This window comes from Silurus aristotelis (genome assembly GCF_946808225.1).
Source record: "Silurus aristotelis genome assembly, chromosome: 10".
Taxonomy (NCBI): Eukaryota; Metazoa; Chordata; class Actinopteri; order Siluriformes; family Siluridae; genus Silurus; species Silurus aristotelis.
The window spans coordinates 23,521,719-23,545,257 of record NC_139583.1 but is presented as its reverse complement, the minus strand read 5'-3'; the positions used below and the strand labels follow the sequence as shown (position 1 = coordinate 23,545,257).

Sequence of the window (23,539 nt, the reverse complement as noted above, 5' to 3'; positions counted from 1 at the left end):
ATAGATAGATGTTGACATTTCTGACTTAAAAAAAAAAAGTTAAAAATATATTGGATAAAACAGGATCAAGAATAAACTGAAATGTAATACTGACTTCAGTGGAGCTAAAGGCAACTATTTATTTGCCCCTGAATAAATAGTTGTTGCACACTTCATCAATAAATTGATGAAGTGTGCAGATGATTCTTGAATGTCATTAATAACGGGGACTGTAAGGCATCAGATAAAGCAACGATCAAATAGTTCTCTAAAATAGGTCAAAAGTGAATCCTGTGAACCTTCAATTTTTGAATATATACAGACAAATATGTGTACATTTGTGTTGTTGAAATTCATAGATGCCATAGAGAAGAAATTCAGCTTTGTGCAATTCCAATCACTGTAATCCAAACTGTTGTTTACCTCAAGGAATACTGAAAAAGTGCACTGTCATTGTCAACATGACAAAAGGTTCTTTTTTTAGTGTGGTATTGTTTGTATCAATTATCATGAATATTAAAAAAAGGTTGTGATATTAAAAAAAATTCATATGCATTACTAATAATTTCCTCTTGTTCCTGATGAAATTTCTTGAGGCGTTTGTATAATTTCCGCTGAAACAGGAAGTCAGGGTGGGTTTGACTGGACAGAGGATGCAGGTAAGAAGAGTACAGAATGATGTCATCAAAATGTTTCATCTGTATTGGTCAATAGATAATTTGAATGCATATATCATTTAAAGTTGAGTTTTGGCATTGTTTTTGAGCTTGTGATGTAAAAATGATGCTAAAAGCCACTTTTATTCAGTTTTTGCGGGACTTTAGGCTACCTTATTCCTGAGAAAATTTTGGGCTGAAATAAGTCTCTATGTCTCGGTACTTAAAGCATACTAAAGTGATATTACAGAGGACAATTGCTTTGGTTATTTACTCTATACACTATTCACAATACACTTGTTTTCAATAGAAAGTTAATAAAGGTGGAGTCCGTGCATACCCCAAACTAGTTACATGGTCTGCATTTGCATAGTTAAATCTAATAGGCTATTATATTTTATGATGCAATAACACTCATGTCATTTGTTAAATACAATTTCAAATATTAAAATGAGCCTTTTCATTTTTTAAAAACCTCTGCTGTGATCATTATCACACTGTCTAAACTGTGCCCTTAAAAGTCTCCTGGAGGTATACAGTCAACACATTTGATTTTTTTTTTCCTCCATGCTACAGGTTATGTTAGCTTTTCTCAGATGCTTTTGCCAAACTACTCATTCAAACTCCACATCATGTAGTCACTTGTGCACATCATAAAAGCATTTCTCGTTGCTCTGATTCAATTGCGAATGCTTTTGTACATTCATTTGACTGATTGTGTACAAATGTCTGCTGTTTCCTATATCATCAGTTGTTTGTCATGTTGAACAAAATATTTAGTTGTATACACCTGAATAGTTTTAACCCCAAAACATCTCGGCATCGGTTAATTGCAAAAGTCATTGAATGCAAAATGGTTACCAGTTGTCAGAATCTGTCGATCTTAAATTTCTATTAAACTTTTTATGTAAAAGTGTCTTAAATTGATGAAGTGTGCAGATGATTCTTGAATGTCATTAATAACGGGGACTGTAAGGCATCAGATAAAGCAACGCTCAAATAGTTCTCTAAAATAGGTCAAAAGTGAATCCTGTGAACCTTCAATTTTTTAACATATACAGACAAATATGTGTACATTTGTGTTGTTGAAATTCATAGATGCCATAGAGAAGAAATTCAGCTTTGTGCAATTCCAATCACTGTAATCCAAACTGTTGTTTACCTCAAGGAATACTGAAAAAGTGCACTGTCATTGTCAACGTGACAAAAGGTTCTTTTTTTAGTGTGGTATTGTTTGTATCAATTATTTTAAGATATGCACTTACTGGTTTGCAAGTATTAAGAATGATTCGAGATTCGAGAAATGCTTCAAAGCAAAAACTAAGGAAAATCTGTAGTGTGTAGAGAGACTTGGCTGCCTGTTCACTTTCAATTCTAAGCACTTCTCTATGGGGAAATTCAGAAATATTATAAACAATGTCCATGAAAGCATTCCTCCAGCCAAGCATATTCCACTCAAGTGGAAGATGTTTAATGATTGCATAGCTTGCTGTAATACATGTGGCGGTCTTGGAAAACCCATGAGATGTCACTGTGGTTGATCTATGGGGAAAAAAAGAAAGAAAAATCCGGTTTGGACCAAAGTTGAGTTTTTCTTCCAATAATATAATGCAACATATGAACTTTTAGCAAACATAATTTTACTAAATTGATATGCAAATATTTTTTATTTGAACTAATTTCTACTCTCTGTAAAGACCATGGTGTGTAAGGAACCAGTTTTTGGTGGTAAATGTGGTGGTAAGAACTATTTTTTACACAAATTACCATAATGAAACATATAATCCCTCTCAATTCAGTTTGCAATTCAATACCGATTGTTGAGTTTGTTTACGCTGCTTTTTCACTGTCACAACACAACAGTCTAATGTAGTTAAATTCTCTGGTAGAGGCCTGAATCAGAAGAACAACCTGACACTGAGGCTCGATTAAATGCTATAAAACGAGTTTTACCTCAGGTGAAACAGAGATTGTTGATGATGATAATAAAAATTAGTACCAGCAGATCTGACAAATCTGTAGATTTCTTTAAAATTCCGCAACTATATTATACATGCCGATCTAGTTATAAATGTAGAGGTTGGTTGTGCACCTTTTAATTTTGGAAGAAAAATTATAGTCCATGTGTTGAAGATGTATGCAAAAAATGTATGTATGTACATTTGAATTCAGGAAAATCTACACAAAATACAAACATGCAATTACAAATACAATGTGACAGGTTTTCTTAGGCTGCCATACACACACATCCATACTGCCATAGGTGTCTTCCAAATGAGCGTATAGGTGAAGACTAACCGTGCCTCACAACCATCCAGGCAATTTTACTATCACTAATCTTCAGGGCTGGAAAAATATTATTGGAAAAGATCGTATTTTATTGTGTCTTTACAGTGCATCCGGAAAGTATTTCCAGTGCTTCACTTTTTCCAAAATGGATTAACTTCATTATTTTCCTCAGAATTCTACAAGCAATACCCCATGATGACACGGTGAAATACGTTTTTTGGAATCTTTGCAAATATTTTAAAAATGAAATAAATTACATGCACATAAATATTCACAACCTTTGAACTGACACTCAAAATTGAGCTCTGGTGCATCCTGTTTCCACTGATCATCCTTGAGATGTTTCTACAACTTGATTGGAGTCCACCTGTGGTAAATTTAGTTGATTTTTAGTGATGTTGATGTTGATGTTTAGTGATTTGGCCATGCCATGCCACAAAGCCATAAAGTTCAAAGAATTGTCTGTAGATGTCCAAGACAGGATTGTATTGAGGCACAGATCTGGGGTAGGATACCAAAAATGTTCTGCAGCATTAAAGTTCCCAATGAGCACAGTAGCCTCAATGCAATGCAGCACTGCACAGAGACATCCGTGATGAAAACCTGCTCCAGAGCGCTCTGGACTTCAGACTGAGGTGACTGTTTATCTTCCAACAGGACAAGGACCTTAAGCGCACAGCCAAGACAACAAAGGAGTGTCTAAGAGACAAAACTGTTCTTGAGTGGCCCAGCCAGAGTCCAGACTTGTCCCCAATTGAAAATCTCTGGAGAGATTTGAAAATGACTGTGCACTGACCCTCCCATCGAACCTGAAGGAACTTGAGAGGTTCTGCAAAGAAGAATGGGAGAAACAGCCAAAAAAGGTTCACCAAGTATCATACTCAAAAAAGACTTGGAATTGGTGCCAAAGGTGCTTCAACAAAATATTGAGCAAAGGCTTATTTATTTGTAATAAATTTGCAAAGATTTCGAACACACTACTTTCACGTTGTCATAATGGGGTATTGTTTGCAGAATTTTGAGGAAAATCTTCTTCTTCTTTCGGCTTCTCCCATTAGGGGTCGCCAAAGCGGATCATCCGTCTCCATAACCCCCTGTCCTCTACCTGTGCCTCTTTTAAACCAACTACCTGCATGTATTCCCTCACCACATCCATAAAATCTCTCCATCCTCAGCATTCTTTTACCGATATACCCAAAGTTTCTCCTCTGCACATGTCCAAACCATCTCAATCTCGCTTTCCTCACCTTGTCAACAAAACGTCCTACATGTGCTGTCCCTCTAATAAGCGCATTTCTAATCTTGTCCATTCTCATCACTCCCAAACCCCAACATCTTCAGCTCTGCTACCTCCAGCTCCACCTCCTGTCTTTTACTCAATGCCACTGTCTCTATACCATACAACATCTCAGGTCTCACCACAGTCCTATAAACTTTCCCTTTCCCTCTCGCAGACACTCTTCTATCACAAATCACTCCTGCCACTCTTCTCCACCCACTACACCCTGCCTGCACTCTTTACTTCTCTAACACACTCTCCATTACACCTGCCACATTCATCTCTTTAAGACTATACCTACCCATCACCTCCTCATCAACTCCCTTCACCTACTTCCCCTCTATCTCACAGCCCACTTGTGGAGCATAGGCACTGATAACATTTATAATCACCCCTTCAACTTCCAGCTTCACATTCATCACTCTATCAAAAACTCTCATCAGCTACACTACACTCTTACTGTATTCTTCCTTCAGAATCACTCCTACACCATTTCTCTTACCATCCACACCATGAAATAACAGTTTAAACCCACCTTACTCCTCTTCCACTTGGTTTACTGAACACACAACATATCTACCTTTCTCCTCTCCATCATATCAGCTACCTCTTTTGGTTTACCAGTCATAGTACCAACATTTAAAGTACCAACCTGAACCTCCACTCTCCCACACTTCTCCTTTTGCTGCTGTCTCTGTAAACGTCTTCCTCCTCTCCTTTTCCTCCTTCGGCCAACAGTAGCCCAATTTTCACTGGTACCTTGTTGGCTAACAATTCCTGTGGCAGTCGTTGATAAGACGGGCCTCGACCGATCCAGTATAAATTTTTGAATCATGATCTGCATATTTGATTTGTTTTACGCTGGATACCCTTTCTAACGCAACCCTCCCTATTTATTCGGGTTTGGGACCGGCACTAAGAGTGCACTGGCTTGTGCAACCCTAATGGCTGGGTTAGAATTTTGAGGAAAATAATGAATTTAATCTATTTTGGAATAAGTCTATAGCATAAAATGTAAAAAAAAAAAGTAAAGTGCTTTGAATATTTTCCGGATGCACTGTAATCTATTGCATAAGTAAACCTATATATTAGCCAACTATAGAGTGCTAAATCTGCACTACTGTATATTTATGATCAGCTGTCATTAAGCAAAGCATTTCCATCTGCACACAATGTGTTTTCTTCATAAACTGTGAATTATCAACAATTTTTATTTATTTAAAGCCCCCTGCTAATAGCAATTAGTCAGCTTGCTGTGCAGAAGCCTATCTGTGTAAACTGTGAAACATGACAAATCATGTGATTTATAAAAGGGCCTTCAGTAAATTATATGAAACACCACAACAACTCCCACTATCTCTCCCTCCATCGTTCTCTGTTCATCTTGTTCCCGCTCTCCATTCGTGGTATCTGGTTAGTGGTTTAGATTACAACGATGTGCTGCTGAGATTTAGCAGTTGTTTCTTACGTTTCATGACCCCGGTTTATCAGGCGCCTTTTTTTACAGGTAGCATATTTAATTGCTGACAAACATGTTTCTTTATCAATTACATTAAGACAGTTTCACAACCCATGTTAGCAAACATGTTTTAAAGATAATTTTTGGCTTTACAAGAACCTAAAATTTTCTTTGACAATCTGTTAGTTAATGATAAAAGTAGTTTTTTTAAGTTCTTTTTCCTGGATACAGCGCCTTCATTATTTCATGTATAAAATATAAAAGGTTTAACTTTGATTTCTAATGTTTGGAAGCATTTGTTTTGGAATCGGTTGCTCTTAACTCTCAATATAAAATCCAATGAACTGTCAGTGCCAGGAAAGCAAGCCATTATAAGACTGGAAAAAAATCAAAACAAGCCCATCAGATAGATAGCACAACCATTAGGTGTGGCCAAATCACCTATTACACTATGCACTAATGAGCCATGGAACACCAAAAGAGGATTGAGACCACAAAAATGCTGTGATAGATAACAGAATTGTTTCCCTGGTGAAAAAAAACCTTTTCACAACAGTTGGTCAGATTGGGAGCACGATCCAAGATGTAGGAGTATCTGTATCAAAGCAATAACTATGTGAAGTACAGTGAATACAGAAGGTAAAATTGCGCAAGAATGATTGGAAGAGAGGAATGTGGAAAAAAGAGAAGAAACCTGTTTATGATATGAAGCATACCACATATTTTGATAGTGTGAGCATGTATGGCTGCAATTGGCACTGGGTCCCTTGTATTTATTAATGATGTGACTGTTGACACAAGCCACAAGATGAACTCATGAAGCGTATAGGGTTAAAAAAAATTCTCAAATTCAGCCAAATGTGTCAATATTTATTCAATGATGCTTCACAGGACAGATGTACAATGATGTAAAGGATACCTTAAAAGCAGACTGTTTAGGGCAAATGAGTGGAAGGTTCTGCAGTGGCCAAGCATTTCACTTACAGTTCTTCATATAAAACAAAAAGCAAAACACCTCAAGAACAAGCAGGAACTAAAGACACCTGCAACAAATGCCCGGCAGAGCATCCCCAAGGTTGAAACCCAGCATGTAGTGATGTTTATGAGTACCAAACTTCAGCCAGACATCAAGTACAAAGAATTCTCAACCATTTTGATTTGGGATTATGCTTGTTTGTCCCCCTACTGTTGGTCCCTTAGAAGCTGTGTGGGTGGGGGTAAGTAACATGATCTGGAAGCTAATGGCATTATGGTGAAAACTATTCATTTTGAGCATATTTTCATTATTAAAATTTTAGATCTAATACACTGTGGCCGACACCTGTAACATTGTCAAAGACCAAAAAGTCCATAGTTAAACCCTGTCATTAGAAACTGTTAGCATAGATTACCGGTATGTGCTTTTTTGTCTTCTTTCACGCAATGATTCACTGTTAAACATGTAAATAAAAATTCTTTAACCAAATGCATTTCTGATAATCTTCCTTTCGAGAATAAAGATGGATCTTTTCCACATTCACACCACGTCAGCATTCGTCAGACTGGTTTGGATATTTCTTACAGTGTCCAGACACACACTGAGGGACAAGGGTAAAATAGTGCAGATTATTGTTGTTCAATTAGCAACCGGCTCCAAGAGAGCCAGACATCTATCATATCACTGAAGAGTGTGCTGGCTCAGGATCGCATGTTTAAAGCTCGAACAGTGGAGCTACACATTGCTATGTGATAATGAAGATTATCCGTACCATGATACAGCATGGCTCGTTCTTGTTATTTGGAAGATTGCTTCGATAGTGTTATTCCTTAAACTCATTACACACAGCCAAGAAATCCTGCTGGTCAAAGACTCCATAGGAAAAAAAAACAAACATTGTAATAGATTTTTTTTTTTTAACCACTACGATTTTGTTTATGTTTTATAAACCACTACTTATCACCTTGAGACTAAAGGGTAATAGCACACTGACCAAATCATTAATTTTGGTTAAACAGATTAGTAAAATCAATATGAATTGGGTGTAATATATATTGGCAAGTAAGGGAGGGAGAGCAGTTTAGTTATTGGGAGAAAATAGAAATAACTTTTGTTATTATTATTTCATACATAAAGGTCACTTAAATGGTTTTATAAATAAAAGCTACAGTGCATCCGGAAAGTATTAAGTTAATATTTTTCCACATTTCATGTTACAGCCTTATTCCAAAAGTAATTAAATTCATTATTTTCCTTAAATTCCACAAGCAATACGCCATAATGACAACGTGAAAGAAGTTTGTTTGAAATCTTTGCAAATGTATTTTAAAAAAAACGTACATAAGTATTCATAGCCTTTAAAATGACACTCAAAATTGAGCTCAGGTGCGTCCTGTTTCCACTGATCATCCTTGAGATGTTTCTACAATTTGATTAGAGTCCACCTGTGGTAAATTTAGTTGACTGGACATGATTTGGAAAAGCAACACCTGTCTATATAAGGTCCCACAGTTAACAGTGCATGTCAGAGCACAAACCAATCCATGAAATATGTTTGCATCGGGGCACAGATGTGGGGAAGGGTACAGAACATTTCCTGCATAATTTAAGGTCCCAGTGAGCACAGTGGCCTCCATCATCTGTAAATGGAAAAGTATGAAACCAGCAGGACTCTTCCTAGAGCGGGCTGCCTGGCCAAACTAAGTGATCGGGGGAGAAGGGCCTTAGTCAGGGAGGTGACCAAGAACCTGATTGTCACTCTGAAATATCTCCAGCCTTTCTCTGTGGAGAGAGGAGAACATTCTAGAAGCCATTCCTCAGTAAAAGGCGCATGACCGCCTGACTGGACTTTGACAAAAGACACCTGAAGGACTCTCAAACTATGAGAAACAACGATAAACTCTTTGGCCTGAATGACAAGCACTATGTCTAGAGGAAACCAGCCACTGCTCATCACCTGGCCAATACCATCTCTACAGTGAAGCATGGTGGTGGCAGCATCATGCTGTGGGGAGGAATTTCAGCGGCAAGAACTGGGAGACTAGTCAGGATCTAGGAAAACATAAATTATTAAGTTAAGTACAGACATCCTTGATGAACACCTGTTTGGGAACGCTGGACCTCATTTCCCAATAAGACAGCGACCCTAAGCAAACAGCCAAGATATAATGGCCCAGCCAGAGCCCGGACTTGAACCCGATCAAACATCTCTGGAGAGATCTGAAAACGGCTGTGCACTGACGCTTATGAAGCTTGAGAGGTTCTGCAAAGAAGAATGGGAGAAACTTTCCAAAAATTGGTCTGCCAAGCTTGTAGCATCATAATAAAATTTTAATTAAAAAAGGCTGTAATTGGTGCCAAAGGTGCTTCAACAAAATAGTGAGCAAAGGCGTGTGAATTTTTGGGGGGTTTATTGTTATTTTTTATATATATAATTTTGCAAAGATTTCAAACACACTTCTTTCATGTTGTCGTTATAAGGTATGGATCATAGTATTTTGAGGAAAATAATGAATTTAATCCATTTTGGAATAAACTGTAACAACAAATGTGGAAAAAGTGAAACGCTGTGAATACTTTCCGGATCCACTGTACCTGACTTTACTAACACCCTTGTGCCTGAATGAGCACAAATCTCCCCAAGCGCACTCCAAAATCTATTGAAACACTTTGCAAAGAATATACGAATCTGGTCAGATGTCCACAAACATTTTGTCCATGTAGAATATATAGTTTTATAGTACATTTAACGAGGTGGACTTTATTTAAGAAGAAATACAAATATGTTTAGCTTTCTTGTATTTTATTTGATCATTTCTGTATCATTTGTTCCGGTTTATTACATTAAAAACAAGAAATACATTAAAACTCAGTAATCACTCTGATTAGATTTGACAAAGTTCAATATAAATACGGCATGGCAGTATTTAACTCATAGTGCGAGACACATATTGTAAACATGAATACTTTGTGACATCTAGTGGTGTTGTTCCTGGTGTTCTTTTCAGTATTTAGTAATAGATGTACTGTTCACTGTCATACTGCCTTGGACAGAGATTATTTGAAATAGCCAAACTCGAATACACCTATGATCCCGGGGAACAATTAAAACACAACTGAACATTTAAAAATGTATTGTAAAAAATGTAAAAAAACAAACAAACTGTACACAGGATTAAAATTCTTTACTTACCTCTTTATTAGTCACACTGGCCTTGTTTATGCACATGTACAGCATTGAGTCTGACAAATGTGCATAGCAATGTACACTATATGGCCAAATGTGTGTTTATATGTATGTATGTAATGTATTTATGTAGGCTCAGATTTTAATAGTGTGATCTGCTGTTGTAGTCTATCGGTTACTATAGAAACATATATATCTATAGTTATACCGTAGCTGTTCTGTCAGCTCGAATTACTCTGATCTTTCTCCTCTGTCCACTGTCAACACCACTGCAGAGCTGCCACTTTTAGGACCATTAAGAAAGAAAAGTCTTTGTATTTTCCACATTCTTTTTTAACTTTAGAGACTGTCATTGTGTGTGTAAATTCCAGATCAGCACTTTTAAAAAATACTTCAGCCAGCCTATTTGGCATGAACAACCATACCAGGGTCTTTTTCCTTATTATGAAGTTTGATGCGAACTTTAACATGCTCCTGACCTGTGTTTGAATAATTGTATACATTGTGCTACAGCCACACGATTGGTTGATTAACAAGATGGACGACATTAACATGGACACCCTGAATAAATAGGGGACATGGTAGCTATTTTCTAAACAGGTGTGACGACTATTCTTTCAGTGTTGTGCCAGGCTCCTTCTCCACAGTCTTTGAATGTTCTAAATTGTATTCAGGATCACTTTGCACACAACTATAACCCTGCTCTTATATTCGCTACGTTTCTACTTTTGTATGGCTGTTCATTTTAACACTAACATTTCTCACTTCTGCTGAATAAACACTTATGTTGTAATAGCAAGACTGAGCAGGTGTACCGGTGTTCAATAGAATCAGAATGGCTTTATAGGCCAAGGATGCCTGAACATACAAGGAATCTGCTCCTGGTTTAGAGTAAACAAAAAGTGCACAATTAACATGCAGGCTGGACTGAAGAAGACATGTCTAAGTCTAAGAACATCCTTCTCTCAAGTAGAAGTACAGATACTCATGTTTTAGAGACTCTGGAAAAAGTTGAAGTACTGACTATACTTTCTCACACAAGTTAAAGTAAAGAAGTTTGGGCTCTGACATGTACTTAAGTAAAAAGGAGCCATTACTACTACCTGTTTTAGTGTCACGCTGGTAACTGGACCTCACGTCATAATATAATATATTAATACAAAATAATTTAAAATTTGTTATCTAATGAATGTTTCCAGGCTGAACATCCACCATATAGAACACAAGCAGTTAAAAGATGATGATCAGTTGATCAGTAATGTCTCTGTTCTTAGTCATGTTTACATCGCTGACACCCTCTGTCTTATCCACGTTACCCCCAGACTTCTTGATGCCTTTTGCGTTGCTCGTTGTAAGCTTCGTAGGCCAGCCTTCCTCTGTGGTATGAGAACCAGAAAATGATACACCAGTGATAGATTGGAAAAGCCACGCAATGACAAGAAATAGGTTGGTGGGATGAAAACGATGCTTAATGGGAAGAAACAATATCAATCATGTCTAAACTAAAGTAAGAAAATACACATATTTGTGTGAAGTCAAGTAGTAAAACCAGAAAGATCTACTGAAGTACAGTAGCAAAGTATTTTGACTTCATTACTTCCTGTCTTTGGACCTAAGTAGTCTCTGAAGAAGACACTTGTCCAGTTGGGTAGCAGAGCCAAACTAAACAGTGACTGATCAGTAAAATTTACAGAGCAGATTCTTAGGCAGGTTGTGCTTTCTTAGTAGGTGGAGAAAGTACATCCTCTGCTGGGTTTTTCTAGTTATATTAGTGGTGTTTTCCTCCTCCCGGTTTCCTCTTCTCTGTTTTTTTTTTCTGCTCTGCTCTGCTCTTCTCTCACCCAGGTGAGATGAACGACTAATGATTCTCACAAAGCATATCTCTAAACACCTCACCATGGCCTAATAAATAAATAGCACAAACACACACCTTACAACATCTGCATGTGTGTAGACAGTAGTCATGTGTGTGTCAGAGAAGTATGTGAGGGTTGTGCAGGACATGTATGAGGACAGTGTGACAGCAAAGTGTGCAGTAGGAACGACAGACTGGTTCAAGGTGGAGGTTGGACTGCATAAAGGATCGGCTCTGAGCCCTTTCCTGTTTGCACTGGTGATGGACAGGGTGACGGACGAGGTCAGACAGGAGTCTCCGTGGACTATGATGTTTGTGGATGATATTGTGATTTGTGGTGAGAGTAGGGAGCAGGTGGAGTAGAGCCTGGAAAGGTGGAGGAATACGCTGGGGAGAAGGGGAATGAAGGAGGAGTAAGACAGAGTACATGTGTGTATAAGAGAGAGGGCAGTGGAGTGGTGCAGTTGCAGGGAGAAGAGGTGGAGAAGGTGGAGAAGGTCAACAGTGCAAAGTAATGAATAGTGTGTTTGAAAAGTGAAAAAAGAGTGCAGAAGGATATCTGCAAGAGTGAAAGGGAAAGTTTATAGGACCGTGGTGCGACCTGCGATGTTGTATGGTTTAGAGACGGTGGCATTGAGTAAAATACAGAAGACGTTTTGGAGACAAGGTGAGGGAGGTGCGATTGAGATGGTTTGGACATGTGCAGAGGGGTATATCGGTAGAAGAATGCTGAGGATGGAGCCACCAGGAAGGAGGAAAAGAGAAAGACAAAGGAGGAGGTTTATGGATGTGATGAGGGGGGACATGCAGGTAGTTGACTTGAAAGAGGCAGATGTAGAGGACAGGGGGGTATGGAGATGGATAATCCGCTGTGGCGACCCCTACTGGGAGAAACCAAAAGAAGAAGAATATATATATTTATGTAAGTGAAATAATATAATGTGCATATTATATTATCACTATGCATATTTCATGATTAATATTTTTTTAATGCAATTTAATTATTGCATAACAATAAATTGATCTCACCATAAAGCAGTATCAGTGCGAGCTTCATTATTTCATTACTTCATTCACCGTTGCAAAGAAAAAAACTGCGACTGCAACAAGCGCAGGGAAATCGGCCGAGGCGGAAGTGGTAATCTTTCAAAAAAACCTTGTAAAAGTCAATAAAATTGAATTTATTCGGTACTAAATGATCCGGCACCGATTAAGGAGGAAACGAGGTGGGGTTTTTTTGCGTAAAACTGGTCGTAGTAAAGCCTGGGGCACGCGCTGCTTTTTCAAGTGCGCGGTTTCTGAAACTTTGCGCGCGCTGACATTTTGCGGCTCCCACCTGAGCTCGCGCGGTGCTCGTGCTGAAGACGTTTGGCGCGTTGCCACGGAACAGGTGGTGGTAGAGGAGGAGGAGGAGGAGGAGGAGGAGGTGGATTTCATGATCTGAAACGAAACTTCCTGAAACGCCATGACTCATCTTTGGCTCTATCGAAAATAAGTGATAAAGCTATAAGAGGAAAGCGAAATCGGACACTTTGGGATCCGGACCGATTGAACAGGTAGGAGTGTTGTGTTTTTCCAACCACAACTTTATTTCCGGCCCGGAAACAAACCGAGACCAAACCGTCAAAATCAACAAAAAACAATAATGCCGTGTTTGGATAACATTTTAGTCTTTTAGACGTCGTCTCTCGTCGTCTTTTCCTTTCGTACCAGTCTTCCCTCGATTTCTGTATTATTCCCGGTGGAAAGTCTGAGTTAATTTGGGGGAAATGCTAATAGGAATGCCTGAGATGACAGACAGGCCAAGCTGAGGCGTGGACATTGGTAGTGTGTGTGTGTGTAGGCGAGCGGCGGCATGTGACCCGCTTCCCCCGGCTATTTATTCTCTTTTATTCTCTTACAGCTGGACAGAAATGCGGATATCTATATTTGTGCTGTGCGCCTTCACTTTTTATGGACTCTCTGTGTGTGAAAAAGATACCAAGAGCTCCAGGCAGGTAGAAGAAAGAAATGCAGGTGAGTTTATTCAGGAATATAAACCAGGTCCAAAGTGTAGTGTTCAGTCAGAGTGTTAGGGAAGGAGCAATCGATACTGGTGTTGTATCGAGAAGATCGGTTCTTATATTAATTAAAATAGTACTTTTAATATATACTGATTGTTTTTTTTATTATTATTATTATTATTTGTATTGTTTTTAAAGTAAAAAAGCAATGATTTAAAAAAATGTAAATCAATTTGAATAATATAAAGATATAAAATATAAATATATACACAAACACGTAATTCACGTACAATCTGAGAGAATTCATCTTTACTATCACTTCATCTTTACCATCTGAGAGAATTCTTTCAAAAGAAGAGAGAAGGATTTCCTTTTTCAACAATTTTTGCATAAAAAAAAAACTAGTGTTAATAAAACTTTACAGGGAAAAAAAACAAACCCGAAATGTTTCATACACGCATTGATGTTGATATTAAGAATATTGTTTATGAAAGTGCTATAGCATTGAATCAAAAAGAAAAGAGTCCATCTCTAGTTTAGTCCTAGTTTAGTCCTTTATCCTTGAAACTGGAAACTAATTACATTAAACATGTTTACGCAACTTCAGCCTATTCCTGGACACTGTTTTCAGTATACACTGTTTCGGAGGATTCTTTCGAAGCAGGTGAGAAAAATAATGAACGAAGAGACTTCTTAATATTGCCTCTGTATACCGCTAATATGGAACTAACAGAATCAATTCTGTCATAAAGAGGAAACCCGCACCGGGCCATTAAACTGCGTTTCAATCCGGTGTCCAGTTACTTTTGAGCATGTGAAAGTGTATTGAGTCAACCACATGTTGATTGCTTCATTTTTTCCATCACTCTCCAAATACTTATGGACCTGGCTGTATATTCTTTTGTGTTCTGTAATGGTCTAGTTATTTATTGGAGTGTTTTTTTCCTGAACCTTCACTGACTAGTCAGAGTTATGATGTTATTTATAGCCCTGTTTTCCAGTTATTAAAAGTTTGGATTACATCTATTAAATAGAAGGGAACAGTCAAATACGATGTCATATTAGTAGGTAATGATATTTAATGTTCAATCAAGTAACATTACTTCTCTAGTAACATAATTAAGTTATTTACTTAATAGCCACACTAATAGCCAAGTGTCTACAATTGTCTATCCTCATATACCATGAGGAATATGGGATTAAATAATACAAACTACACAGTAAAAATCCCACAGTGTCACATTAACGAATCCAGTCCACTAATAAATTGAGCCATTCATTCAGAAATGTTTATTTCCCTACTGTAGGTGTTCATTTTTTTACCATAGGAATCAATTGAACATGTGAGCCAACAGAGCAAGAGGTTATAGAATGCACTGGTTGTTCATTCAACACCATTAGGTCAAACTTCTGTCAAATAAGTTATTGAGATGTGAAAAAAGCTGCCACAATAAACCTATTATTAGCCCTTTGTTTCACTTTTCTGATTGCATGTTGATGCAAACTGAACATTTGTTAATCAATATGTGCAACATTTTTATACACAGCAACATGTTTGTCCTAACCACATTATTTGTTCAAGCATATGTCTCAGTGCCTTATTATAGGAGATGCCCTTTCTGTGTGTTCTCTAGAAGCCCTATCACATTCCTCCAGCCTCTATGGCTGGCAGATGAGATGATTGTATCTTCGAGTGACATCAGTTAGTTTGAAGGCAGTGAAATAATCCAACTGGCATTTAAAAACATTTTCTTGCTACACTCCATAAGCCAGAAATACATTCGAGTCGTCATTGGTCTGTCTTCATGCTAGTTATTGGCTAATCCTTTTGAAAATTCTATCGAATTATTGGCCTCCGTGACGCTATTCTCCTCGGACTCCAGTGTACTGGTATTGCGTGTGTTTCTTCAGCTTCCTCCACTGAATGACTGCAGGAACGCAGGGCAATTTTGCTAAGGGAGATTCTCTTTAACTTTGCTCTTGTGGAAAAAAAAAATTTGAGCAAAGACACATCAGGTCACACCTGTGCTATGCCTTAGGCTGAAACATGCCCAAGCAGCAATTGATAACATGAGGAATTGTTTGTGTTGCGCATGCTTCACCAGGAAGAGTTTTCAGCACAGGCTAGCAAGCAGAACAGCTGGATGCGTGCGCTCATCTGACCTCCATACACTGCACAGATGAGGAGGTGTTAAGAGTTCAAAGAAGAAAGACATTGATGCCTTCTACTCTTTAGGCACCCTTTTCTTTCCCTTCAGCACAAATGGTGGAAATCATCCCTGCAGAGTGATTTAGGGAAGAGGTGGTTGGGCTGCGAAGAAGAGCGTTGATCTGTGAGAATTTTTTCAAAAGCAGAAGTCTCTCTGTGGGGGAAAAAAGAAAGAAAAAAGGAAAATTATATCTTTTGTCAACAATAATTTGATTTATAAACTACATAGTCTATAAAATCAAAAAGGAAAGAAGTGGTGTCCTCCATCTCCACTTTATTGACCTACTTTTCCTTCCGTCTTCCTGCACAAAAGAAGAGCGTTGATATGCAGTACCAGTGTAAACGTCCTGAGAAGCTAAAAATTCAGTGGCCGATTGTGAAGACTGGAAAGTCATGATATGAGTGGAAGAGACTGCAGAGAGCGAATCGGGCAGCGAGGCAGTTCCTCCTGATGTTCCTGGTACTCTTGGAGGAAATTTGTCGTTTTGAATGAATGACTTTGCCAGCAAGGTGCCCATTAAAGTTAAATCTGCTCTTGACATTCATGGGTAGCCTCCCACGGAGCCACTTGCAAATGTGACCATGCCACCCAAAGCAGGCCAGTTCAAATCGAGTTTAACTGAACATGCCTATAAAGCAGTTGGTCTCGGGCAGAGCTGTGATCCCCAATGGGATATCTTTGCTAACCACATACCAAGCTGTCAGCCACTGCAGGTCAGACACAATAGGGAACAAACTGTTAGCTTTGGCTTCAGCAGTTTATAGAGCAATTTGTTACTAAGGATGTAGGCGTATTGTTAAGGCCAAACCCATTATTTATTACCAAGGTCATGAATTCCATCATTCCAATTGAATTAAAAGCTTATTGGCTTATTCCCCTTTGCTTCGGCAGAGAAACATAGACTGGGTGCATTATGCTTAGTGCGCGCTCTGCGTATTTATACAGAAAGGACTGTGGAGTTTGTAGGGATCAGCTGTTTGGTTCAGTCCGATAACCAAATGGTAGAAACGTTTTGCTTTTTTTGGGGGGGGGGAAGTATTCCCCCCCAGTAAGGATTTCATGTCCCCAGCTGGTTTGTTTTGACATACTACAAGGTTTATGTTATTGTCGTGGGCTCATTTAAAGAGGGTCACGATATGCTTTATTTGTAAAACAGTAATTTAGTTTTTCCTTATTGGATAATTTTATTTGTTTTTTTTTATTGGATGTTACAATTTGTTTAATGCTTTTAGTCTTCATGAACTCCTCCAGCCCCACGAATGACTTTTCTAGTTGATGATGGATTTTAACCAGGCTGTTTGGCAATCCAGTATCCTATAGTGAGACACCAAAACATTAAGTGAGATCTCATCAGATCGGGCTTCTTGCTGTGTGAAGCGAGAAAGAGGTGTATATTGCCTGAGAGCTGCCACTCCCAGACACAAGCGTCACGTCTGAAAGCCAAGAGGTTGAAATCAGCATAATGTGATCGGCCTTCTGAGGCATATCCTCTAGTCAAACTCCTCATTTAATCCTCTTATTAACCTCTTACTGGCATCGATATTAATCATATTTGCATTTTGATTTGTTACAGCATATGTGTAACTTTGTTCATTTTTGCTCTGGACAGTGTTCACGGAAGAGCAGGAAGCCAATACCTTTTTGGGACGGCATCTGCTGTACAACCGATTCGATTTCGAAATCTTCACCCAAGGGAATTTAGAAAGAGAGTGTATCGAGGAAGTGTGCAACTATGAAGAAGCCCGTGAGGTTTTCGAAAATATTCCAGACACAGTTGAGTAATTTGACTCTTTCCTGCCAGCATATTCTTTTGCCAGACCTGTGCCATCGACCAACAAACAACGCTTTGTGACTCATTAAACACACCTACTTAATAAATGCACAAGCTGTTTTCTGTTTTCTTGCTTGGTAGGCAAACTTGTTTATCATGTTGATTTACACATCAAGTGCTGATTAAGCGGAAGTTCATAATTTTATTATTATTTTTTTTCTCGTTTTGTTTTCATCAGGATGCATTCTGGAAAAAGTATACAGAAGGTAAGTAGAAGCAGTTTGTTCTTACTGGTTTTATGACCTGATTTGCATTTCAACTATTGGGTTTATCAGGTTTGGTTTTTAGTGTAATTTTAGGATTATTTAACCTGATGAAATTACTTTTTGAAAGAGTTTTGCATAAAATGTACAGAATGTGCTGGAAATTCAGTTATTAAAATATAAATGCAGGTTTGCAAGGAAAAAGCCATCATTTTGGCAAATTACTGTCTGTCTGGAATTTCACATCTTCTCCCTGTGTCCCTGTGGGCTTCCTCTACATTCTCTGGTTTCTTCTCCCTTCCCAAAAATGGAATTGCATCAGCTATGCTGAATTGCCCCTTTGTTTAAATCAATGCATGCATGGTTGTTCCATACAGGGTAAATTCACACTTTTTGCCCTGTGCCCCCCAGTAATGCATTCTTGGTCTGCCGCAACCATCACCAGGGTAAACCATTACTTTATATCAGATGAATAAATTAATGGTGAATCAAGATGAAGGTGTTTTAAAAAAAAAAAATGAGTATTTACCAGACATAAATATATGGGGGAAAAAATGGTTTTGTCAAAACTTGTATTCAGCATCAGGGCTGTAGTGAATCAGGACGCTATTCTAGGAACACTGGACTACACCAGCCTGCACGGAATGCCATGCACACTCATTCACACTTTGGCGAAATGTAGGAGAACGTGTGAAGCGCCACGCCGACAGTAATCTGAGCTCAAGATTGATCTGGGAACTCTGAAGCTCTAACTACAGATTTTTATTATATTAGGATATGCACTATTTGGACAAAAGTATGGGGACACCTGACTTTTTCTGCCGTATGTGCCTTTTTTCTTTTTAGTTGCGGATTAAAACGTTCATGACGCCAAGAAATTAATCAAGAACTTACATAATCTTATCTTTTATGAACTTCTCTTGGCTCTGTGTTTATCTGCTGTCCCAAACCAATTTCTCCATTTTTTTTATAACTTAATATGATGACATTTGTACAGGGGACATTACGATACTGATAGCTGTTATCTTCAAACAGTGTCATTCTTGAGACATACCGTATTATCCCTTTCAAAGTATCTGCTTATAGCTTTTTATTTTTAAATAGAATGACAACGACATAAAACACTGTTGTGAAAGTACATGGTGCAGATATTTGGTTTAGGATCTAAACTGATTTTTCTTTTGTGCTATGCAACACCTGGGGATTTCCATTAGATCCATTGTTTCCATGACTTCATTATTTATAACTGTGTAGCTATGACTAACTGTTTCGGTTTTGTTCTACACCGAATACCTCCATGTGACGTGTATGAAGGTGTCCTCGGTGCTTGCCGACTCAGTTGTTACTCGCTGTAATAGGAAGTTGGGTGAACATTAATTTTCCACCCCTTTGTTTGCTGTAATGTGGCAATGCAGGTTTGATGACATAGCGTTTAAATTTAGGAAAATGTTTATCAGTTAAAGATATCTTTATGCGTTTTCTGTCATTTATCAATGTTTTTTTTTTTTTTTTTTTTTTGTCTGTTGTGTCTCTAAATGAGCATCCAGTCTCTTAAAAAGTCCTAACACAAACCTTTACAATTGTTATAACAACTAAAATAAGGCAATCTAGAGAGTAGCATGATTGATTAATATCAAATCCTTGAAGTGGAACGTGACAAGACATTAAAAGTGTTCAATATTTACAGACGTTGCCTGAAATGTTTTCAACAGTCATTGATTTGTTGAAATACTGAAGGTTAAACGTGATGGTTTTAACTAGTGTATGTTATGAATCTATGGCAAAATTTGTTATGTTTTTTTATATTAGCTGCTCAGGATCAGGGGCAGAAAATTGATGTGACAGCTCTGTTGGTGGGCCTCATCGCAGGGGGAGTGGCCATCATCATATTGGGTCTCCTGATCTGGTATACCTGCCAGAACACTTGCAAAAATAAGTAAGGACACGATGCACATACCTTACACATGTTACATACATACATTACACATACATTATCTTTTCCTGATTCTAAGAGATTGTTTTGCCCATTATTTCTATGATTAGTATGGAGACATGCTTTTTTTTTAATCCTGTTTAATATGAACTGTGTTTTTATTATTATAAATTGAAAAAATTTATAAATTATTATAAAGTCTAATTATAATATATGCTAAGAATGTAATTTAGATATAAATGTTAATGTGGCTTGTACAGTGGAACAATGTGTGTTGTTTTTTCTCTCAGGAAGTATATTTTACAGCTGTATAACATTGCGCAGTGGTGGAATATTTATTTTTTTAACTTTGTTGATGCAATTTAACATTTGGACTGTTGATGTGTGTGTATCTTCAGGCCTGTCAGGACTCGTTCAAGACGCAGTAATGCCTCTGTGATCATCCGGAGGCTAGAGGAGGTGTCGCTGCACCCCATCCCTGCTCCCTTATCAGACGATTTGGAAACGCAAGGTCTTCCGTCATACGAGCAGGCCATCGCTATATCTGGACCACACGATGCTCCACCACCACCATATCCTGGGTACATACACACACACACACACACACACACATACATACATACATACACACACACACACACACAGGCACAATGATTTAAATGCATGAATTCTAATGTTTTGGGTTAACTGGTTTTTTTTTACATGAACTTTTGTGCACATGGAATTGGGATCCGTCATCTTAAACTTAACAGACTTTACTTTGAGATACATATAGTATATACTTTTAATGCATGCCATTAATAAGGCATTTGTGTAGCTTTAGGCAACTTTTTAAAGTGATTTTCCAAACGCACACCAAGTTGGACTTAAGAATGACATTAATCTGAGTAATCGATCTTTTAGAGCTCCACCTACAGGCTATTAACTGAATGTCTAATGGCATTTCTACACTTTACTGGCTACAAGTTTCAGGATCTTGAAGGGTTCTATCTGACTGATTTTCTGCATTTTCATGTACACGAACTCTAACTGTATCATTAAAAGATTCTGTTTTAACCAAATTCCTTGCGATATTAATACTAATACCCATCACTTGCAATTATATTGTAGAGTAATGCACATACAGTAAGTTTAAGATCACCTCACAAATAGATGAACACTCACTAAAGGATTAAACTGTGCCACACAAGTATCTAAGAAGGGTATAAAACCATTTCTAATGTTTTGAATGTCACAAGCAGCGTTGTGGGATCAATCCTCATTCAATGAAACCTTTTTTGGAACAATCGCAAATCTGTCCTGGCAAAACTCAGGCATTGGTCAGAGAAGATACCAAGAACCCATGGCCATTTTAACAGAGTTTCAGAATTTCTCAGCCCAGTTGGGAAAACCTTCTTGAAAGGGAATCATCTAAGAATATACTCTGGGGTCTTTATGGTAGAGTCTAAACAAAAGATGCACCTGTGTAAAAGGCATAAAGCAGGCACTTAAGTGAGATAAAGAAAAATATAGTCTTAGTCTGATTAGGAAAAATATCGTCTGGATCTCAACATCAAGCAAAACCCAAGTTAGTAATGCCATCCCTGTGTTAATGCATTACCAAATACAGGTGTGAAATGCTAATAGGGAATTATCTCAGAAGACTTGAATCTGTAATTGCTGCTGAATGTGCTTCTGAATAAAGAGCCTTAAAGCTTGTCATTGTAGGTTAATAAAAAAGGAGGGGGGCTGAATACCCACTGTACTTATCCATCTGTGCATACCTCAACATGCAACTGTGTTAAACGTCGTTATATCTTATTTAATGTAGATTTATGAATATTTCTCTGTGAATAATTACCAACCTATCCTTTTTTTGCAGGTCGAGACCAGGCACCGTTCGACGATAACCCAAACCTGTCATAAAAAAAAATGGCTTGGGTGTTGCTTAATTTAAACCAGAAACTGTTTTGTTATGAACTGTTTTATTTCAGAATCACTTATAGAGCTAGCTTATTGGTTATAAATAATGTACTGGTTTTACACTAATTAGAAAGTTGCCATATATGTATGTGCTTAATTTATCTATCTTTAGACTGCTTCTCTGTTTTGCAGTGCTGTGTAAATAGCTTGCTGACCAGGTCATTTCAGTTTACACTCGTGAATGAAGCACACTAATATCATGCTAAATGCAAATGGCCTATAATGCAGTTGATTATAACCCCCTGTGTCTGTGAAGGCTTTTGATGAAGGAAAATAGTGAAGAAAGTTTTAAAGGCGATAATTGTGAATACTGCATGTAGACCTCACGTTTTTTTTTTTTTTTCTTGTTTTTTTCTTTAACACTGACCTACCAAACAAAACCAGCTTTACCTCGTTTACCTCAGATTTTAATAATGGTTGTAGATGTGCTTGTAATTAATGACATTGTTTCTTTATACATTGTTAATTATTGTTAGTTTTTTATATATATATATATACATTTTCCTGACTGTAAATGTGTAATGTAGCCACACAAATCAGAACACTGTGCTATTAAATAATAAATGCAGCTGGGGGGTTTTCTTTTGAGAAAAAGAAAGTGGTTTTGTGGGAAATAAGATGGTAAACCAAAGGCCATGTTGGCTGACTTTTTTTTTTTTATATATATATATATTTTGATACGTCTGTTTGCCACAACAACTAGAGCTAATATATGTTTAATATAAAACAATTAATTCAATAAATTTACGTGAAAATATATTGTTTCTTATATATCACACCCATTACATAACACTGTATGCATGATGCACATTAAAAGTAAAAAATTAGAAATTATTTAAATCAATTATATATTATTTTTTATAAGGATCAATTTAAGAACATTAAAAAAATATATATTTGAAAGTTGCATTCCTCTAAACGTTTATCGATATTAACTATAATTGTTTATCAGTCTTTTATCATTGATTATATAAAGTCAACTTTGTCATTTTTAAAGTTTTGTATTTCTTATTAAGAAAATGTCTTGAAATACACTTATTTTTTAGAGTTTAGTGCTTTTGTTGTGTAAATATAAAGTTAAATTTGTATTATACAGTCTTATTTGATGTAATACATAATATAAAGTAATAAACTATAACATTTATTATATGATTATTTCTATTTTTAATCATATTTACTTTGATTCAATTAAATAAGTTATACATTTACTTTTTAAATATTTTTTTCTAATGTTACTCAGTATATATTATATATATATATATATATATATATATATATATAATTTTAATTATATGGTTGTATTTAATAATTCATACATAATGTAATTAAACATTGACATATTTGTTATATAATTATGGTAATATATAATAGCAAATACATAATTTGATAAAACAATATTTACATATACTTTTATTATATAATTATTTTTAATCAAAGAATATTATAGATTTTTTTTTATATGGCTCTATTTAATAATGAATAGATAATATAATGAAATTTCATTTATATATATATATATATAATTATTTTGTATTTTTGTCATATGTTATGGATATAATTTTAATGTTTTAATGTAATTTTAATAAATAGTTTTATGTAATATATGTGTATATATAATATTTGTGTATGTATTTATTATATATGGATATTATTTTTATATTATTATAGACCTACTGAAAAAGAAAAATAGATAACTGCAAAACTTCCAGCTCGAGTC

The 23,539-nt window shown here is 36.8% G+C and overlaps 1 protein-coding gene across 1 annotated transcript; it reads left to right on the top strand.

Annotated features, from left to right (window-relative positions):
- The first annotated feature begins 12,765 nt into the window (after positions 1–12,765).
- Positions 12,766–22,579, top strand: prrg4 (proline rich Gla (G-carboxyglutamic acid) 4 (transmembrane)). Its single transcript, XM_083553184.1, has 7 exons — positions 12,766–13,236; positions 13,584–13,696; positions 17,503–17,666; positions 17,903–17,930; positions 19,737–19,863; positions 20,259–20,441; positions 21,722–22,579. The coding sequence occupies exons 2-7, from the start codon at positions 13,594–13,596 to the stop codon at positions 21,747–21,749; spliced, it is 633 nt and encodes a 210-aa protein (XP_083409310.1). The 5' UTR covers positions 12,766–13,236; positions 13,584–13,593; the 3' UTR covers positions 21,750–22,579.
- Positions 22,580–23,539: the final 960 nt, after the last annotated feature.

Coding starts and splice junctions, on each gene's coding strand:
- prrg4 (XM_083553184.1), top strand. CDS start 13,594: ATGCGGATATCTATATTTGTGCTGTGCGCCTTCACTTTTTATGGACTC. Junction 19,864..20,258: donor CAGAACACTTGCAAAAATAA/GTAAGGACACGA, acceptor GTGTATCTTCAG/GCCTGTCAGGACTCGTTCAA. Junction 20,442..21,721: donor CCACCACCACCATATCCTGG/GTACATACACAC, acceptor CTTTTTTTGCAG/GTCGAGACCAGGCACCGTTC.